General features: G+C 32.2%; 3 protein-coding genes across 3 annotated transcripts; 1 reads left to right on the top strand and 2 right to left on the bottom strand.

The window, feature by feature from the left end:
* Positions 1-422: 422 nt before the first annotated feature.
* On the bottom strand, positions 423-4,027 carry LOC127245501 (ruBisCO large subunit-binding protein subunit beta, chloroplastic). Its single transcript, XM_051266427.1, has 15 exons — positions 3,737-4,027; positions 3,539-3,664; positions 3,238-3,375; positions 3,068-3,163; positions 2,748-2,990; positions 2,440-2,674; positions 2,191-2,360; positions 2,032-2,109; positions 1,876-1,947; positions 1,691-1,795; positions 1,501-1,593; positions 1,327-1,419; positions 1,099-1,222; positions 926-1,006; positions 423-773 (listed from the first exon to the last, which is right to left on the bottom strand). Exons 1-14 carry the CDS (start codon positions 3,896-3,898, stop codon positions 930-932), a joined length of 1,812 nt encoding a protein of 603 aa, XP_051122384.1. The 5' UTR covers positions 3,899-4,027; the 3' UTR covers positions 423-773; positions 926-929.
* On the top strand, positions 516-902 carry LOC127245374 (protein SOB FIVE-LIKE 4-like). Its single transcript, XM_051266206.1, has one exon. It carries the CDS (start codon positions 516-518, stop codon positions 900-902), a length of 387 nt encoding a protein of 128 aa, XP_051122163.1.
* A 246-nt stretch (positions 4,028-4,273) lies between the features above and the next one.
* On the bottom strand, positions 4,274-5,886 carry LOC127245513 (basic leucine zipper 43-like). Its single transcript, XM_051266446.1, has one exon. The coding sequence runs from the start codon at positions 5,769-5,771 to the stop codon at positions 5,187-5,189; it is 585 nt and encodes a 194-aa protein (XP_051122403.1). The 5' UTR covers positions 5,772-5,886; the 3' UTR covers positions 4,274-5,186.
* Positions 5,887-16,912: the final 11,026 nt, after the last annotated feature.

Genomic DNA, 16,912 nt, shown 5'->3' with positions numbered 1-16,912 from the left:
AAGCAAGAGGAGTGGATATGGTATGAGTTGCCCAAGTCCAGACAAGTAATAGACACAGAAATGGAGGTGAAAAGCTCTGGTAGGGAACTAATGGGAGAATACTAACAAGACATGGGTACAATCAGTCCACCAGATATATCCCTTTTCAGGCAGCATTTTGTATCAAGAATGAAGAATTCTCTTACAGACAGGCTAGCATCTGAGACTGTGTGATGATGGGCACTCCAAAAGCTGTATCTATAGTGTATGACTCCCTGGAATTACAGATGATTGGTGATGACAAGACCAGGGAGATACAAAGTTGCTTCCTGGTTAAAAAGTGTACATCAACAGGGCCTTTGAAATCATTGGTTTTTTTTATAAGTTATGCATTCTTGGCCATTTGTGGAGTGGGACTCATCTGTATCAACAGGGAATGAATATAAAGTGAACTTGCCTGTGCCTATTTAGAAGTGGTTCTGTTCATCTGTGATAAAATCACAGTTAGATTTGAATTCTTGTACCTCACACTGGCAATGGACTCATCGAAAATCCCACAAGGTAGTGAAAAATGCAGCAGCAATGAATCAGGGTGGACTGCATACATCGCTTCACCAGGTGACAGCGCCGACGATTATGATGATGGAGAAGAGGAGGAGGGAGGGGAGGCAGAGGCTCGAAGCAGGGATGATAAAGAAATAGATGAATCAGAAGCTGAAGATGCTGATACTGACGACTCGATGGCTTCTGATGCCTCATCTGGCCCGAGTGATCAACACGAGCATGATACAGTCCTGGAAGAGAACAAGAATGAAAGCAAGATTGCTGGTGAGAAACAGGAGGAGAAGAACCAGAATGAGAAGCAGATAAAGTCTGGACAAGACAAATCAGGACATAAAGCTGATAGTGCCGGACATTCTTAAAAAAGGTAACTAACTATCCATGCCTGTTCATAGTTGCATATTTCGGATTCTTGATCCCCTGCTCAATCCAGGAATTTGTTTTGCACCACCCATTGGTCCAAAGCCTATACATGCAGTTTGATGAATCGTAAGTTGCTAACTTTCACTAAAAGGAAAGAATACCGACAAATGCTGCATAAGACCTAGCCTTAGTTACCTGAGGTGGGCATTGGCTTCCTCATAACTTTTGGTATTGGCTGCTTAATCTCAATAACAACTGCATCGGCTGTCAGAAATGTCCGGGCTACTGATGCTGCATGCTCCAAGCAGCATCTAACGACCTGTTTTGTCACAAAAGCATATAGTCGTCATGTTTTTCACGCTATATATGTTCTATACCATAAAAAAGATGTTGATCAATATCATCTCTCTTGTGTGAAGTTACCTTGGATGGATCCAGAATGCCAGCAGCCATCAGATCCTCGTATCTATCTCTTGCAGCATTGTAACCGAAATTTACCTCATCTGATGACAGAATCTGTATCCATTTCGATGATTCAGAAACAAAGGATTTAGATATATCTCCTAGAATTCTGAGAGGAAGCATTATTGAAGAGACCTTATGAATCACAGTATTCCCATTCACTCCAGCATTTTTCGCTATCTGTCTTGCAGGATAGGCCAAAGCTTTTTTAAGAATGTCAGCTCCAATCTTAGTTCACAACGTCGCAAAGTACATCAAACTTGTTAATATTACGAAGATATAATTAAGCTGGAATTGACATATGAAGAGAAGATGTAGGAAGTGCCTTTTGCTCTTCATTGTCCAAATGCTCCTTGAAACTGTCAATCTTTGTAGACAACCTTAGAAGGCAACAGCCTCCGCCAACTACGACTCCTTCATCAATAGCTGCCTGATATAAAGAGCATAAACGTATATTAGAGGCAGGATCATTGATGTTTACAGAATCTAGAAACAATTAGCCATGGCTACCTTAGTTGCATTTAATGCATCTTCAGCTCTAAGTTGTTTATCTTTTAACTCAACAACTGTCTGTGCCCCCACCTACAACATCATCAATACGATACTGCACTAGTAAGTACATTGTCGATTTTTTGGAGTTCAAGGAACCCGGCGCTAATAATTTACCTGAAGAATAGCTATCCGGCCTGATAACCTGGCTATCCTTTCTTTCAAAATTTTCTTTTGAAATTTTTCTTCAGTGTTCTGAAAAATGAAGGCAATAATACTTTATCAGAGGCAAATCACTCTTCGGTTTTATCTTGCTTGATCGAAAAACCGCCATACCTCAACAAGCCTTTGTATCTGAGTGACTCTCTGTTTAACAGCCTCTCGAGTGCTTCCATCTGTAACTATCAATGTCGAACCTTTTTTTATTACTACTTTAGATGCCGAGCCCAACATATCTTTCTTCGAATTTTCAAGCTTCAATCCCATGTCATCCCTGATCACTGTTCCTGTAGAAGCAAGTGGTTCTTGAATTTGGATTCTTACAACATAAATGTTGTGAAATCACATCATAGTGGAATTCTTCACCTCCAGTCAAGATTGCTATGTCATCCAAATAATGGCTCTTTCGCTCGCCAAATGCAGGAGCTTTAACAGCTGCCGCCTTCAGCACTCCCTTCAGCTTGTTCCTGATTACCGGAGCCAGAGCTTCCTGCTCGACACCTTCAGCAATTATAACAATGGGGTACTTCTCCTTGACTGCATTGTCCAGTATATTGAACAGCTCCTTCGGATTTGTGATCTTTTTGTCAACCAATAGCAACTGCAGGTATAGACAGCATTTCAGTTATCCACTTTCTGGGAGTACTAATTAAGTAACAGCTTCCATTGCATACTTTGCAATCATGAAACTGCACTGTCATGTTTCGTCTATCAGTGGCGAAATAGGGAGACAGATATCCCCGATCAAACTGCATCCCTTCAACAATCTCTAGACTATTTTCAGCATGGTTCCCTTTCTCAACGGTGACCACACCCCATCTTCCCACTTGTCGAATTGCATCATATATCATGTTCCCCATAGCATAGTCATTCCCGGCGCTAACAGCAGCAACATGCGCAAGTTCATCGTCCTCAACCTGAACCACATTGCAAGACATGTTTGCAAATGTAGATTTGAATAAGGCAATGCAATTGCACCATTAGTGCAGATTACCTCTTTGGACATTGATTTAAGCTCAGAGATAAGAGCTCTTGCTGTTTTCTCAATCCCTCTCGACACCTGAATCGGATTTATACCTGCTGCAGTGACCTGTATGAAAATTTTCCATGTTTAGAACTTATAATCCACAGACAAACATTAACATAGGACTATAAAAACCATGCCTTGAGCCCTTCTGCAATGAGACCCTGAGCAAGCACTATAGATGTAGTGCAGCCGTCGCCGGCAAGATCATTTGTTCTAGCTCCAGCTTGTCTCACCAGTTTTACTCCAACGTTTTCCAGGGGATCCTCCAGCTCAATCTTTACTACCATAAATAATAAACTCAAATAAATTACTCACCTCCGCAAGAAGTATATATTGAATGCAATAATGTGTTCAGACAATCTCATTCTACTACATGGCCTATCAATTGCAAGTATGAACATGAAAAAATTTAATGAAGTCCACTCTATCCGTTGGAACCTCTTTAAGCACAGTTTCTCCATCGTTGACAATCTTGGGAGGCCCATACTTGTTCTGCAACACCACATTCCTTCCCTTTGGACCCATGGTTACCCCAATCAGCTCTGCTACCTTATTAACCCCTGCCTGAAGACCAAACAATGCATTCATACAGCCAGGAAAGAATTCAATAAATGATGATTGGCGAACAGGACTCACCAGAAGCTTTTTAGTGGCTGAGCCATCGTGATTGAAGTAGAGCTCCTTTGCTACAGCTTTTGCATTCAACGTGCAGGAGTATGAGGGTTTCTTGGCAATTGTTGTGGGCAGTGATTGGCTCGTGAAGACAGCTGTAGGCATTGGCTTCAAGGAACATCCCATAGGCGATTCAGTTGGGGGCTGAAGAAAATATCTTCTGGGACTTTGCAGATGGTTTTTGTGGAAGGGATAAGAGGGGATTTCAAGAAGAACAATATCTTCTCCATTCTGGTATTAGGCCTTTTGTCTCTATTCATAGTTTTCACCCAGATAAGAAGTGAAAAATGAAAACTTTCATGGTAATTAAATCTGATGAACACAGATTACAGTCACCTCTTCAATCTGATAAACCCTACTTGTTATCAAATATCTCTCTGTCCATGGTGCGCGTGATTGCATCATCCATAACCACTTATGAATGAATTTCTTATCAGTCTTAGGCATCAATCAGGCTATCTTCAACAGTAAAAATAGCATAAATCTACTGTGGATTATTAGGGTTGCTTTTGTCGTTGTAGATGTACAAACACGAAACAGATCAAAACAAAACATGTACCAGAGTCTTCCACCGTTCCACGTTTATGGCTACAATTTCCTCTGATCATTCCCTGAATTCTTGGCCGAAATTCTATCTATTCGTATTGGGCATTGTATCTCTAGTTAGCATCACGCCACTGTTGAGCATGCCACTTCCTGTATATATATCGTCACTCCCAACTTTCAACTTGTTCAATACGACAAACTGTCAGCAATCCTTGTCTAAAAGTCGAGACCCCTTGTCAAAGATGAGAAATTTGGTGATGACATTTACTTCAATTGCCACTAAATACTTGAATAGCAGAGGCAAGAATAGATCAATTCGATAATTTCATTTATCATCCTCTCTTACAGTCAATGCAGTGTTCTACAGAAGCAGACACCTGAATGATCGTTTTGATTTGTTTGATATGTGAATTAATTGTGTGAGCTGCCCTGCTTGCATCACAAAAAGATGAAAACAGTTGCTGCTGAGTGATAGTGCGATTTCTTTCAGATGTTTTTGGTTCTTGTGGTAGCTCTTGAATTATGTTCCACTACCGCCAGTGTCTCCACCTACATTTGTCCTTCTGTAATAACCTTCAATTCTTCTGGTTTCTGGACTCTGATTTCTTGATGCCAAGACACTTGGTTGCAGAAATTTACTTCTCGGAGGATGAAGAACTTTTCTTGGAGGATATGAATTGCCTGATTGATTCTGATCGATGGATAGATGTTAAAAGTTACGGAAACATTTATTAGCAGTGAGTTAAAACAGTAGTAATACAAAAGAAGATAAAATGGACAGCCACATAGACGACTCTCCCTCTCTCTCTCTACCCCCACTCTCTCTCTCTCTCTGTTACACATACAAATGATAAAGAGCTGATGATGTTCAAATAAGCAGGTTTGCAGAGGTTGTTGTAACTGACTGAGCTGGAGATTCATCCCTGAGATGAGACTTATTGCAAGGTGTGTCATCAAGATCTCTCAAAATGGCGTAGGAGTTACCAATTTGAAGATCCATCAGCATTTGTCGAAGATCGGAAGCTTCTTCCTTTAGCCTAGCATTTTCGACGACAACTCTATCATGGCTCTCCGACACATCGTTTAACTTGCTCAACAGACTGTGATTTTCATTCCTTAGACGAAGAACTTGCGACCACAGCTCATCAAGGTGCCTCTGCTTACGCATCCTCGACCTCCGAGCAGACTCCCTATTCGATATCATTCTCCTCTGCTTCCTCTCGTCAATGATGCCCGCCGGATTATCGTCTGCTTCGTCAGAAGTCGAGTTACTGCTGATGCATGAAGAATTCAGACCAAGATCATGGATCCCTGGTAGAGAGGCCTGGTAATTCATGAACCTGCTGAACTGTAATTCGGGGAAGTTGTTTTGCAGCAATCCGTAACAGGCCGGAAAGGATGAGGGATTTTCGGGGACAAAGTAGTTAACTTCTTGAATCTCTGATTGAATCATGGCTGGTTTGTGATTATTTTTGTGTCGAAGAGTTTGATGAAACTTTTTTTTTTTCTTCTCAGGTGATTTTTTCTTTTTCTCGATCTGATATCGGATTATGCATGAAAAGAGGGGTATTTATAGACGACGGATTATGGCATGGGCCATCCTAAGGGCAAACAGTTTCAGGGGCTTACATAATCACACTCAAGAGATATATCCATTTCGAAAAGCGAAAAAAATTTAAAAAAAAAAAAGTAGATAATGCGAGTGGTGATGTCTACGGACGAGCACGCAATGATTGGCGCCATTCTAGTTAATAAGTAAGTTGCATTTTTATTACATTGTTAAATTTACTAGAAGAGCGTGATATATTTCAATCGATCAATAGTTGAATAGTCTTTTTAAGGATAAGTAATTAACAGCTGAGCTGAGCTGAACTGAGCTGCACCGAATCAAATCGAGCTGTACAAATAGTCAATGTGGATGGATAAGGCCAGGCAATTCTAGAAAAACTGTGAGCTCAATCCACCTGCCATTAGTGATGTATGATGCAATCTATGGTAAAGGTGTAACATTTGTTTAAAGAGGTTGAAGAAGGGAAAATGCAGATTGTGGATATTAATAACCATTTGATGACTCAAAGACCACTAAGCTTTAGAACAGAAGGGGACACTATATAAATTTTTCCTTACTGTTTACATCAAATACCTAATTGCACTTAACTTAGGATCCCCATTTTTTTATTTTCTTTTAATATTACAGATGATGCACTGAAATTTGGTGAGGAGAAGAAGATGATGATGATGATGATGATGAAGAGGAAGAGGAAGATGAAGAAAGCTCTTATCTCCAGCCATGGTGAGGGCAAAATGGTAATTTTCTATTGGGAGGAAAATGGGGTTAGATGGAATGGTGTGGCTGAAACAAACATTCTTTCATGGTGCCACTTTCTAATGTTTCAACCAACCAAATACAAATTGGCTGTCTCTTCATCTATGGTAATGGCAATTGGGCAAGTGGTCACTTGTAATTTTAACTCACTCACTTACTTTTAGCACAACTTAATCTTGGTTGCTAAGGTTGTCTTATGTTATTAATCCACCCCTCAGGATGAACTCAACAAGTCAATAATAATAATAATAATAATAGACGGCTGACTGCAACGTTGAATTTAAAATTCAATATTGTGTTGAAAAAATATGTATTGTATAAGAGCATATAGTATTATTATTACAAACATCACATTGTATATATTAATATAAGATATGAATTAATAGCACATGTTATAGTTATATACAACACACAACATACTTATATAATACATATGTAATTATAAACAAACAATACATTCCTTTATTACATACAATATATACTGTGTGTAATAAAAATATGTGTTATTTGTATATATTATGAGTGTTGATTTTACACAGTGTTGAATTTTACAAATCAGCACATTCACATAATAATACCATACTGATCTTTCTAATCATCAAATATAAAATAAGCAGAAAAAACATAGTTTCAATCAATACAATATGTAAATTGTATTATCGAGGCCAATCTTAGGCCCGGGCTAGAAGTACACCGGCTCAAAGCTCAATATAAATAGAGGTCTATTATATGTTTATATTTTAACATTCTTGAATGTTATTTTTTTCAAAAAAAAAAAAAAGTAATTTTTTTTTCATAAAACATTTTATTATATACTATTTTAACATCAAATTAAATAAAAAAATTTTCAAAAGAAACCTAACCTAAGTAGCTAGAGGTGTCTAAACATGATGTTGGATTCATGTTTAGTACAATGATAGTTTGATCGAGCTGGGGTAGGATACGATAGAATTTCCAACCAATAGGATTAAATAAATATTGAAAAATTGACACGGGCGAAGAAGGCGGCACGTGTGGGAAATAGGAGAATGAATTAATATGCGCGTGACATTGTTGAAAACCTGTCAATTTTAATTGGGACAGTATTTATGTGGATCATTTTCATTAGTCAAATTATTTTCATAAAATACTACTATTATAACTTGCTACACGTCCCTCCTATGGTGGCCACTAATCACATCAAAAAATTAATAATAAAAGAAATCATATATATATATATATATATATTAAATAAATAAATAAATAAATTGGATTGTGCAAATGCCAGAGGTAGCAACTTGTAACCGCAAAGGCATTATAAAATTTTAATAATTGGGTTTATGGGAATTCTTTATAATTAGTGTGGTGTAGCATTTCAATATTCTATGTATGATCCATCACCACTTGTTTTTATTATTTTATTTTTGTGGGTGTTTTCTGGCTTAGGCAATTTCCCACTACCAAATATTATTAAATTTTCTTATGTAAGAATTGGGAACAAACACTTTCTTTAATTTATGCAATGCAATGCAATCGAGGCTCTTCTTAATTTATTATTATTATTATTATTATTATTATTATTATTATGCATGGATAATTTCGACAGTAAAATTACGTATACGTATGTTCAATCGTTACTCAAATTTAATTAACGTGGATTACAACCAAATTCAATTAATAAATTGCTTCATTTCTATAGACATTATTGATTGGCCCATGTTTGGGTAAAGAAAGAAAATGTAATAATTATTGAAGTAAGTTGTAATAAGAGTTTTTATTTTTATTTATTTTTTTCCAATTTCAAAATTAAAATTTAAAGATATATAAAGATTGTTACGTACGGAGGGGGCTGGCTTAGAAAAAAATGTCCTAGCTCTATTACACTTAATTCCCCAAATATATATATATATATATGATTTATTGCATGGGACAAACAACTAGGATTGATGATGACACCCAAAATATGCCTATTTAAATATATATATATATATATATTAAATTGTGACAATAAAGAAAATAAATTAGGTTTCATAATATATATTGTGTGTGTGTTATAAGTGGTTGAAGCACCAAATTTTCATTTGATTGCTCAACCAATCAATTCAAAATGGCCCACCAAATTCAATATATCTCAATCATCAATTCCTCAATATTATTGTCGTAATATTCGAATTTTATAAGTGCATAAAATTATAAGAATAATAATAATTAAGAAATCGTCCTTTTATTTTAGTTACAATTTGTTCTGTGATTGGCTTTAATAGGATAAGCTTATCAGCAATTTCCACATATACGTACACAATTAATTAATTTAATTTTTTTTAAAAAATAAAATTTTGATTATATATATATACATTAATATAAATAATTAATTGTTGATTTCGTTGTCTAAATATTTGTTTATGGATTTGTACTTTGTCCGATACGTGTAATGGTAGGGACAATGTTAATTATTAATTAAATTAACACGATCATGTTAATTTTAATTAATTTAATTTAATTTCTTACGTCTGTGTATGTATGTCTTAATCCAAAGTCATTTGTGGCTAATTAAAGTAGTTTATGCGTGTTAATTTCGAACTAATCAAACTAATCATCATGTCCATTCAAATTTTCTTGCATAATTAAATAATTTTATTATATTATTCATTTTTTATTAATTAAAATAATAAGAAGAAAAAACTTAGCCACTTATCGAAGATTTTAACGTTACATGTGGTAAAAATTCAGCCATGAATAAATTGGATTTAAGGATATATTATTGTTATATTAAATAATGCATTTTTTTTAAAAAAATAATAATATATTATTGTGTACGAAAGAATGTACTAATGGAGAGTTGGCACACATCGTTTTCATATTATTTAGGGAACTTATTGGTTTGATTTCATTTGTTTGCTCCTATTTATAAATTACTATTTCATTAATTAATCAATTAATTTTATTTTTTTTGCTATTTTAATTAATTAAAAATATACTCTTATTTAAGGATGGGATCAAATTTTCTCTACCTAATTAAATTATGTGTTTAAAGGGTGTTTATATTAATACAAAAAATGTTGAATTGAAGATATAAAGTGTTGGCTTCATAATATACAGAGACTGAATTCTAACTAACATAACTCTTTCCTAACTTTAATATTCTATTGTAAATTTTTTTTTTTAAAAAAAATGTGTATGTTATTAATTTACGTTGGAATGGAATAAGTGCTACTCCAATAAATTTTTGTACACTTTTTCAAATGGGCCAACTCCCGAAGTGTAGTAAAATCACAGTTGTAACAGCATCTTGTCAACGAAATAAGGACAATATCCAAATCAATAAAAGACAAGATATTTGGTAACCCGGTTCGGTTATAACCAATCTACATTCGGGGGATTCCAATCCAAGAGAAGTTCATTAATCAAGGTTGATTATGAACTAAACAGCCCAAAACTCCTTTAACCCATACTATAATGCAAATCACCTAGGAAAATCCCCCCACGGGTATAAGTTGTCACAAACTCGTACTAACAATTAGCAGATAGCAGGGTTGCTCAGACTTTGGATGAATCTCCTGATCGGATTTCCAATCTCTCTTTCCTCCGACGATGTCTCCGGCAGGTAAATGTGTCTAGCACTCTTTCAATGCATGGAGAATGGAAGGGTTGGGGTTGAGAGGATTTAACTTACTTTCTCTCACAACAGTTCTCTCTCTAAACCCATGCAATAACCAAACTTCCCACACGACTTACCAAGAAGCAGCCAAACAAAGCATACAAGACAAACTCAATTAAAACTATTTGCACGAAAATAGAATGATGTATTCCTGCATAAAGTCTGTCAAAGGTTGACCACCCAAAAATCCATTCTTTTTGTCTCTTCTAAGCTTCCCAAATCGAGAAGAGCGGACCCAGCAGAGTTGCAGGCAGTCTGTTGCAGCAACTTGAATGGAAACAAAGAAAGACAGCAGGGGAAAAGTAGGAAGAACCATATGCCAAAAAAAAGTTGGAGAACAATATTGTTCCAACAATTTATATTAATCATAATTAGTATAATGTATAATACAAGTAAATTGAAACTAAAAGACAAAAAAAATAAGTTAATAGCTTCGAAAATAGGTTCGGAATTAATTTGGATACTTAACTATATATTATAACAAATTTTAAATAATATTAAAATTAAATTACTTTAAAAGTTTCGAGTTCATTGTATTTAATATTTAAAAAATAAAAAATAAAAACTAGTCTATTCCGTAGACTAATGTTATAAGTCTCAAATTTTCAAAATTTTTATAGCATCTGAAGTTATGAGTCCAATGAATTATGACAACGAATTTTACTTTTTTTGGGCACCTTTTTTATGCTAATTTTGAAATTTTTATTTTAGAATAAGTTGATATCCAAATAAAATTTATGATATTACATAAAAAAAATTATGCTTTCAACAATGATTTTATTGTACATTATTGATATTCTATAAAGGGTGTGGATCCCACACTTCTAATTCCTGCAATCTCCTTTTTTTGGAGTTTATAAATTATTTTTTGTATTTATAATTTTTTTTAGGGGAAAAAAGTATAGGTGGTTTTTGTTTTGAAATTAGTGTTTAACAGTTTTATGATAATGAGTATTTGGTGGTTTTAAATTTAATTTTTAAAAACAAATCCTCATAGAAGAAGAAGATCACGAGAGACAAATTGTATCAAAAAAGAAGATCACACAGTATATACAAATCTACACTGCTCAAGAAAAAGATCACACAGTATATACAAATTTGCACTGCTCAAAAAGAAGATCACTGTAGATATATTTCATTTGTTTTTCCTCTATAATCTCTTAATTAACAATAAAATTATAATTATAAAATAATTTATTTTTATGTATTTTTAATTAAAGATATATATATTTATTTATTTCAAATATTTATAAAATTAAATAAAAATAATATAATAATTAAATTTAATTATAATAAATATATATATAATAAGAGATATTTCATAAAATAGAGTAAAATTCAAAAAAATAATAATTGGATTGTTGACAACCAATTTAAGGGCCAGGTAGGTAACAGTGGCCAAAGTACTTAGCGTCACCTTTCAACCTAACAATAGAATAAAAATAAAAAAATTCCAAGGACCTAAATAAATACATAAACATACATATATATATAAATATAAATATAAAATAATAGTATATAATATGTGTATATGTATATTGGATGCTTTCCCATATAAGTGCTTCCCGAAACTTTTTAAACACTATCACTATAATTTTATTTCCTAATTAAATCAAATCATTTCATGCGATTGAAATATGTGTGTTAAAAAAGTCTTGACTTTAATCGAGTGCAATAATTTTTGGATTGCCCGAATTTTGGATACTCGAGTAACACCCATTGTTAGAAACCAAATTTCTTTTTAGTCTTCTTTTTTAATCAATTTCCACAATAATTATTGGCCACGCTGACTTAATTGGTTGACTTATATTATTTTCATATCAATATTCCTATTAAAGGATAAACGTCACCAAATTAAATTTTTTTCGTGAACGACGACAAAAGAGGGACGGTGAAACTCGAATTCGAGACCTAAAACTCTGATAGTACAAGAAAATAGTATATTTCTAAGGAAATTTCGTTTTTAAAGTTCACGTAGCTTATGTAATTTCATCTATAATTTCGTCTCTAATATTATTAATAATGAAAAAAAATGAATTTAAGAATGAAAAAACATCGTTATAAAATTGATATTTTATTATAATGTGATACCATAATAGATGATATAAATAATCGACTCACTTAAAAGTAAATTGTTAGGATACAATATTATTTAATTATTTATTTACAAACGAGAATCAATTAACAATTTCAAATAGCTTTTCCAATTTCTGCAATTTTTATAATATATTACTCCACCCGTTTTAATTCAACATACTCATTTTACAATTTTCGTTTGTCTTGTTTCAAAGTATGTTTTTTCTATTTTAAAAAAAATAATCATACACTAATACCAAAATACCCTTAACTTTTATTTAAATTACAAATATACAATTACACCTACAATTACTTTATAAAAAAGTCAAAGAGCACAAATATCAAAATATCTTGTATACTTCCACTAACTAATAAAATACTATTATTTTTTAATATACGATCAAACATTGGCCCCTTCGAAACGAACAGAGGAAATATTTTTAAAAATTTAATTCTACTTTCTCAAAAAACCCTCCGTTTCTATCTAAAATTCTTGGCAAAACAGCAAAAAAAAACCCCGTAGTTTACCTAATCTACTAAAAACCTCCCATAGTCCTAAAACTTAAAAAAAACTTACTCGATTTGTAAAACGTTGCACACTCGCCCCCTTTAAATCACACTGACCCCGTTAAGTTTTAGCCTTATCATACCGTTATGCCCCTGACCATTTTCCATTATTTCTCTCTTATGTTCTTTCTTCTCCTTCTCTTCTCTGCAACTTCTTTCTTCCATTTTTTTCTTCCCCAAATTCTTTTTTCTTTCTTTTCTTCTTTTTCCTCGATTTTTCTCTTTTTTTTTTTCTCAAATTCTTTTTCAAGTCACAGTGGTTTTATCCGCTTTTTTCTTTTCTTCTTTTTCCCCCAATTTTTTGCAACATTTTAAAAATTACAAGTAGGCTTTTTGGAGTTTTAAAACCACGAGGTTTCAGTAATTTCGGAAAACCACGAGAGGATTTTTTTGCTATTTTCCCAAAATTCTTTCTTATCAAAATGGTGGGCTGGGTTGGGCCATACTGCATTGGGCCGGCCCATTATATTTCTCAGTATCACTGTTTTGAGGCATTATTCATTTAAGTTAGGCCGAAGTACTCCTTAAAGAATTAGCTAACTAATAAACCAAGCATATTCATACATTTAAATAAAACATACAGCACAAAAGATCAACTGATTTGATTGAATCAATATATACTAAAAATGTATTTTAATACTCTATATTTATAATATAATATCATAACTTAGTATATACTATTTTATAACACAGTTTGAATCTTTAAGATATATATAAATATATACTAATTACCGTATGACCTGACCGGATCCCTTGCCCCATTTGATCGGATATAGTTTATTTTTCGAACAGAGAATCCCATCGGCTATGCGACATATTTTAATCCGATCAAATCAAGCTGACTGTGTCAAATCACTACAGAATCTGTAGACTTAAAAATATATTAAGTCATCAAACAAAAACCACAATAAAATCACCATAAATAAATGAATAACCAACCAATAACCCATATATATATAGAGAGAGAGATAGAGAGAGAGATTATTCATATATGTTGTAGTTATTACATGTAAAATGAAGAGGGTCTGGGACTGGGACTGGGACTGGGACTGGGAGTGGGAGTGGGGGCGGGGGGGTGGGGTGTTAATATACCGAGGGGGTCTCCGTCAAGCGAGCCGGGAGGATGAACGCAGTAGCAGATCCCGCCGCCGCAATGGGTGGTGCCGTCGTTACATGAAAACTTCTTACAATCCTCTATCCTATTGCAAAACGTCGCCGAGACTGCAATTTAATTACATATATACATATATATATATTACCACTAGGAGATAGATCTAGAAAGAGAGAGAGAGAGAGAGAGAGAGAGAGAGAGAGAGCTAACCAGTGGTGGCCATGAAGAAGATGACCAAAAGGATCAATGCAATCGACTTCTGGGCAGCAGCAGCAGCCATTGTAATGTATTTTGTGGAGAATATGGTAGGTATATACGTGTGTATATATATATATAGAGAGAGAGAGAGAGAGAGTGAGTAAGAGAGAGTGACAGAGAGGAATGCCCTGGAATTATTGTTGCAATTTAAATTGTTCCTACCAACGTTGATAATATCAGAAAATTAATATTAATATTCATTGCACTTGCCTTTTATTTATTGTAAACAATAATTTATAAAGGGTTTGTTATAAATTCTGTTTTTATTTAATTTTCTACATTAAATATATTTTTTATTTAAAATCTATTAATATAGTTGGCGCCGCTTCATTATTTTTTGAAATAAGGAGGTGTTTCCTCTGGTTGAGTTTAAAAAAAATTGTTTAAATTTAATATTAAAATAATATTTGATAAAATGTTTTGTGAGAAAAAAATATATTTAAAAAAAAATAAATTCAAATAGTATAATTTGATAAAACTGATCTAATGACATGCCCTTTTAACATATTAATTTTTATTTTTACTAAAATTTCTACTAAATGGATTCGGTTTAATTCGATTTCCGATTATGTATAATCAGTTTTCGAGATGCATTAAATTATTGTGCACATAATAATCATTTTCTAAAAGGAAGGTTAAAACTAAAACTTACTTATTTCGGGTGATTTATTATATGGCAATAAAATTAAGAGTCTATTATTATTATTAGCAAGATTTGAAATTGATTTTGATTCCTTATATATCTGTATATATACAAATTAAATATATTTTATAAGATATCTTTATAAATTCTACATAATGGTGAGATATTGCTAAATTCTTCCCCTAATTTTTTTAGTATTATTTTATACTCCTATATAGAAAATAATAACGGCTTTGTTTACACTATTTTTTAAAATTTGATATTATTTTTTTTTCAAAAATATCATATTAAATATATTTTTAATCTCGTAAGATATCAAATTAACTACTAATATTGTATTTGTTTGTGAACTTGATTTTTGAATTTAAATTTTTGAATAGTAAAAGTTTGATTTTAAAATGTTGTTGGATACGATATAAATAGATATTGATGTAATATTTTGAATGTAAAATTGATTTTTTATATAATATAATAAATAAAAATTATTATTTGATTTGATATTTTTTAAAAAATAAATAAATAAATAATAAAAATCTTATAAGAAATATATAAAAGAACACATTTTTTGAAAATCTTTTTTTACATGGAACTAGCATCTTTGGTACATATTTTTTCTATTTTTTTTATTTTTTTATTTTTTTTTCTATTGTCTTATTTTGCAATAGGAATGACAATAGGGTGTGTGGATTCAAGACAAGTTTTGCAAATCTCTCTCACCTTGAATTCATTGGATTCGGGTTCAATCCGACAAACTCATTTTTTAAAACAATATATATATATATAACAATCATAAACCTTAAAAAAATTTAAAATTGAACACTAAATAATTATAATTATAATTCTAAAAATATGAACAATCAAATGTTGAACACTAAATAATTATAATTTTTAAAATATGAAAAATCAAATGTTGATTCATAAAAATAAAATAAAAGTACAAATATATTGCAAATACATAATAAAAATCCAAAAATTCAAATAGTCAATTCTAATATTTTTTAACAAGCCTTCATCTTCATTACAAAATTTATATATAGAAATAATAGAAATTTTATTATATAAATATATATAATATGAATAAACAAAACACAATATTAAGATAACAAGTAAATATATTTTTTTTTATGTTTGTCCAAAAAAAAAAGGATTTTTAATTTATAAAAAGTAATTGTTATACACTCTTTAATTTATATCATTCAATATTACACTATTCACAAAATTGATACAAGTATTTACACACTTAATCTATCATCTTTTTTTTTTTTTTTTTTTTTCTTATCTCATTAACTCACATATATATTTTCCAAATATTCATATATACTTTCCAAACTATTAATATTTCATATCACAATAAATCAATATAAAAAAATTACAAAGTGTGAGATTTGAACTCATCTATGACTGAATGTTAATAAGTTAATAACTTGGCGATTAGACCATACTTTCAGTTCTAACAAATATTAATTATTTATTTTAAAATATATTTAATTTATTAAATCAGACCAAGTTACAGTCCAATCTTAAAAGGCCCGGTCTGATTCATTGTCCCGCTAGCCCGGCCGAAAATTTTTCAAAATTATTTTTCCAAATCCAAATAAAGTTTTTAAAAGTATTTGCATTGAAAAATTAAGCTCGAATAGTTTTTGGCCGGCGGGCTCAAACCCTAAACTCAAAAGGCAGATCGACAAGTAATGAACAGTGAAGTCCGTAAGAAATGACCTGGTTCAAACCTCATCGTTTCTTTGCCCGCCACACGTTTAGTGTGATTTGTCTGTCGAATTTAATTTGTAAATTATTATGTTCGATAAAATTTATCCAGAATGCAGGTAAAGAATTGCGACTGTCGAATTTTTAAACCATGCTTATTTTTGTTGTTTATATGTTAAAATACTTAGTGCACTAAGGGAGCGTTATAATTGCCGCTATATAAAAAATATATTAAACTAAAGAAATGATAGTTGGCATTGTGAGATGCT

The sequence above is a fragment of the Andrographis paniculata genome, unplaced genomic scaffold (genome assembly GCF_009805555.1).
Source record: "Andrographis paniculata isolate CXL003 unplaced genomic scaffold, ASM980555v1 Contig22END, whole genome shotgun sequence".
Taxonomy (NCBI): domain Eukaryota; kingdom Viridiplantae; phylum Streptophyta; class Magnoliopsida; order Lamiales; family Acanthaceae; genus Andrographis; species Andrographis paniculata.
Note: the sequence above shows the minus strand (reverse complement) of the source record. Positions and strands in the feature narration are given on the sequence as shown.

Excerpts from the sequence above, each read along its gene's own strand:
- LOC127245501 (XM_051266427.1), bottom strand. The coding sequence starts at position 3,898 with ATGGGATGTTCCTTGAAGCCAATGCCTACAGCTGTCTTCACGAGCCAA. Across the intron at positions 2,991-3,067 it reads TTAAATCAATGTCCAAAGAG|GTTGAGGACGATGAACTTGC; the intron begins GTAATCTGCACT and ends AATGTGGTTCAG. Across the intron at positions 1,594-1,690 it reads TGGACAATGAAGAGCAAAAG|ATTGGAGCTGACATTCTTAA; the intron begins GCACTTCCTACA and ends TTGTGAACTAAG.
- LOC127245513 (XM_051266446.1), bottom strand. The coding sequence starts at position 5,771 with ATGATTCAATCAGAGATTCAAGAAGTTAACTACTTTGTCCCCGAAAAT.
- LOC127245374 (XM_051266206.1), top strand. The coding sequence starts at position 516 with ATGGACTCATCGAAAATCCCACAAGGTAGTGAAAAATGCAGCAGCAAT.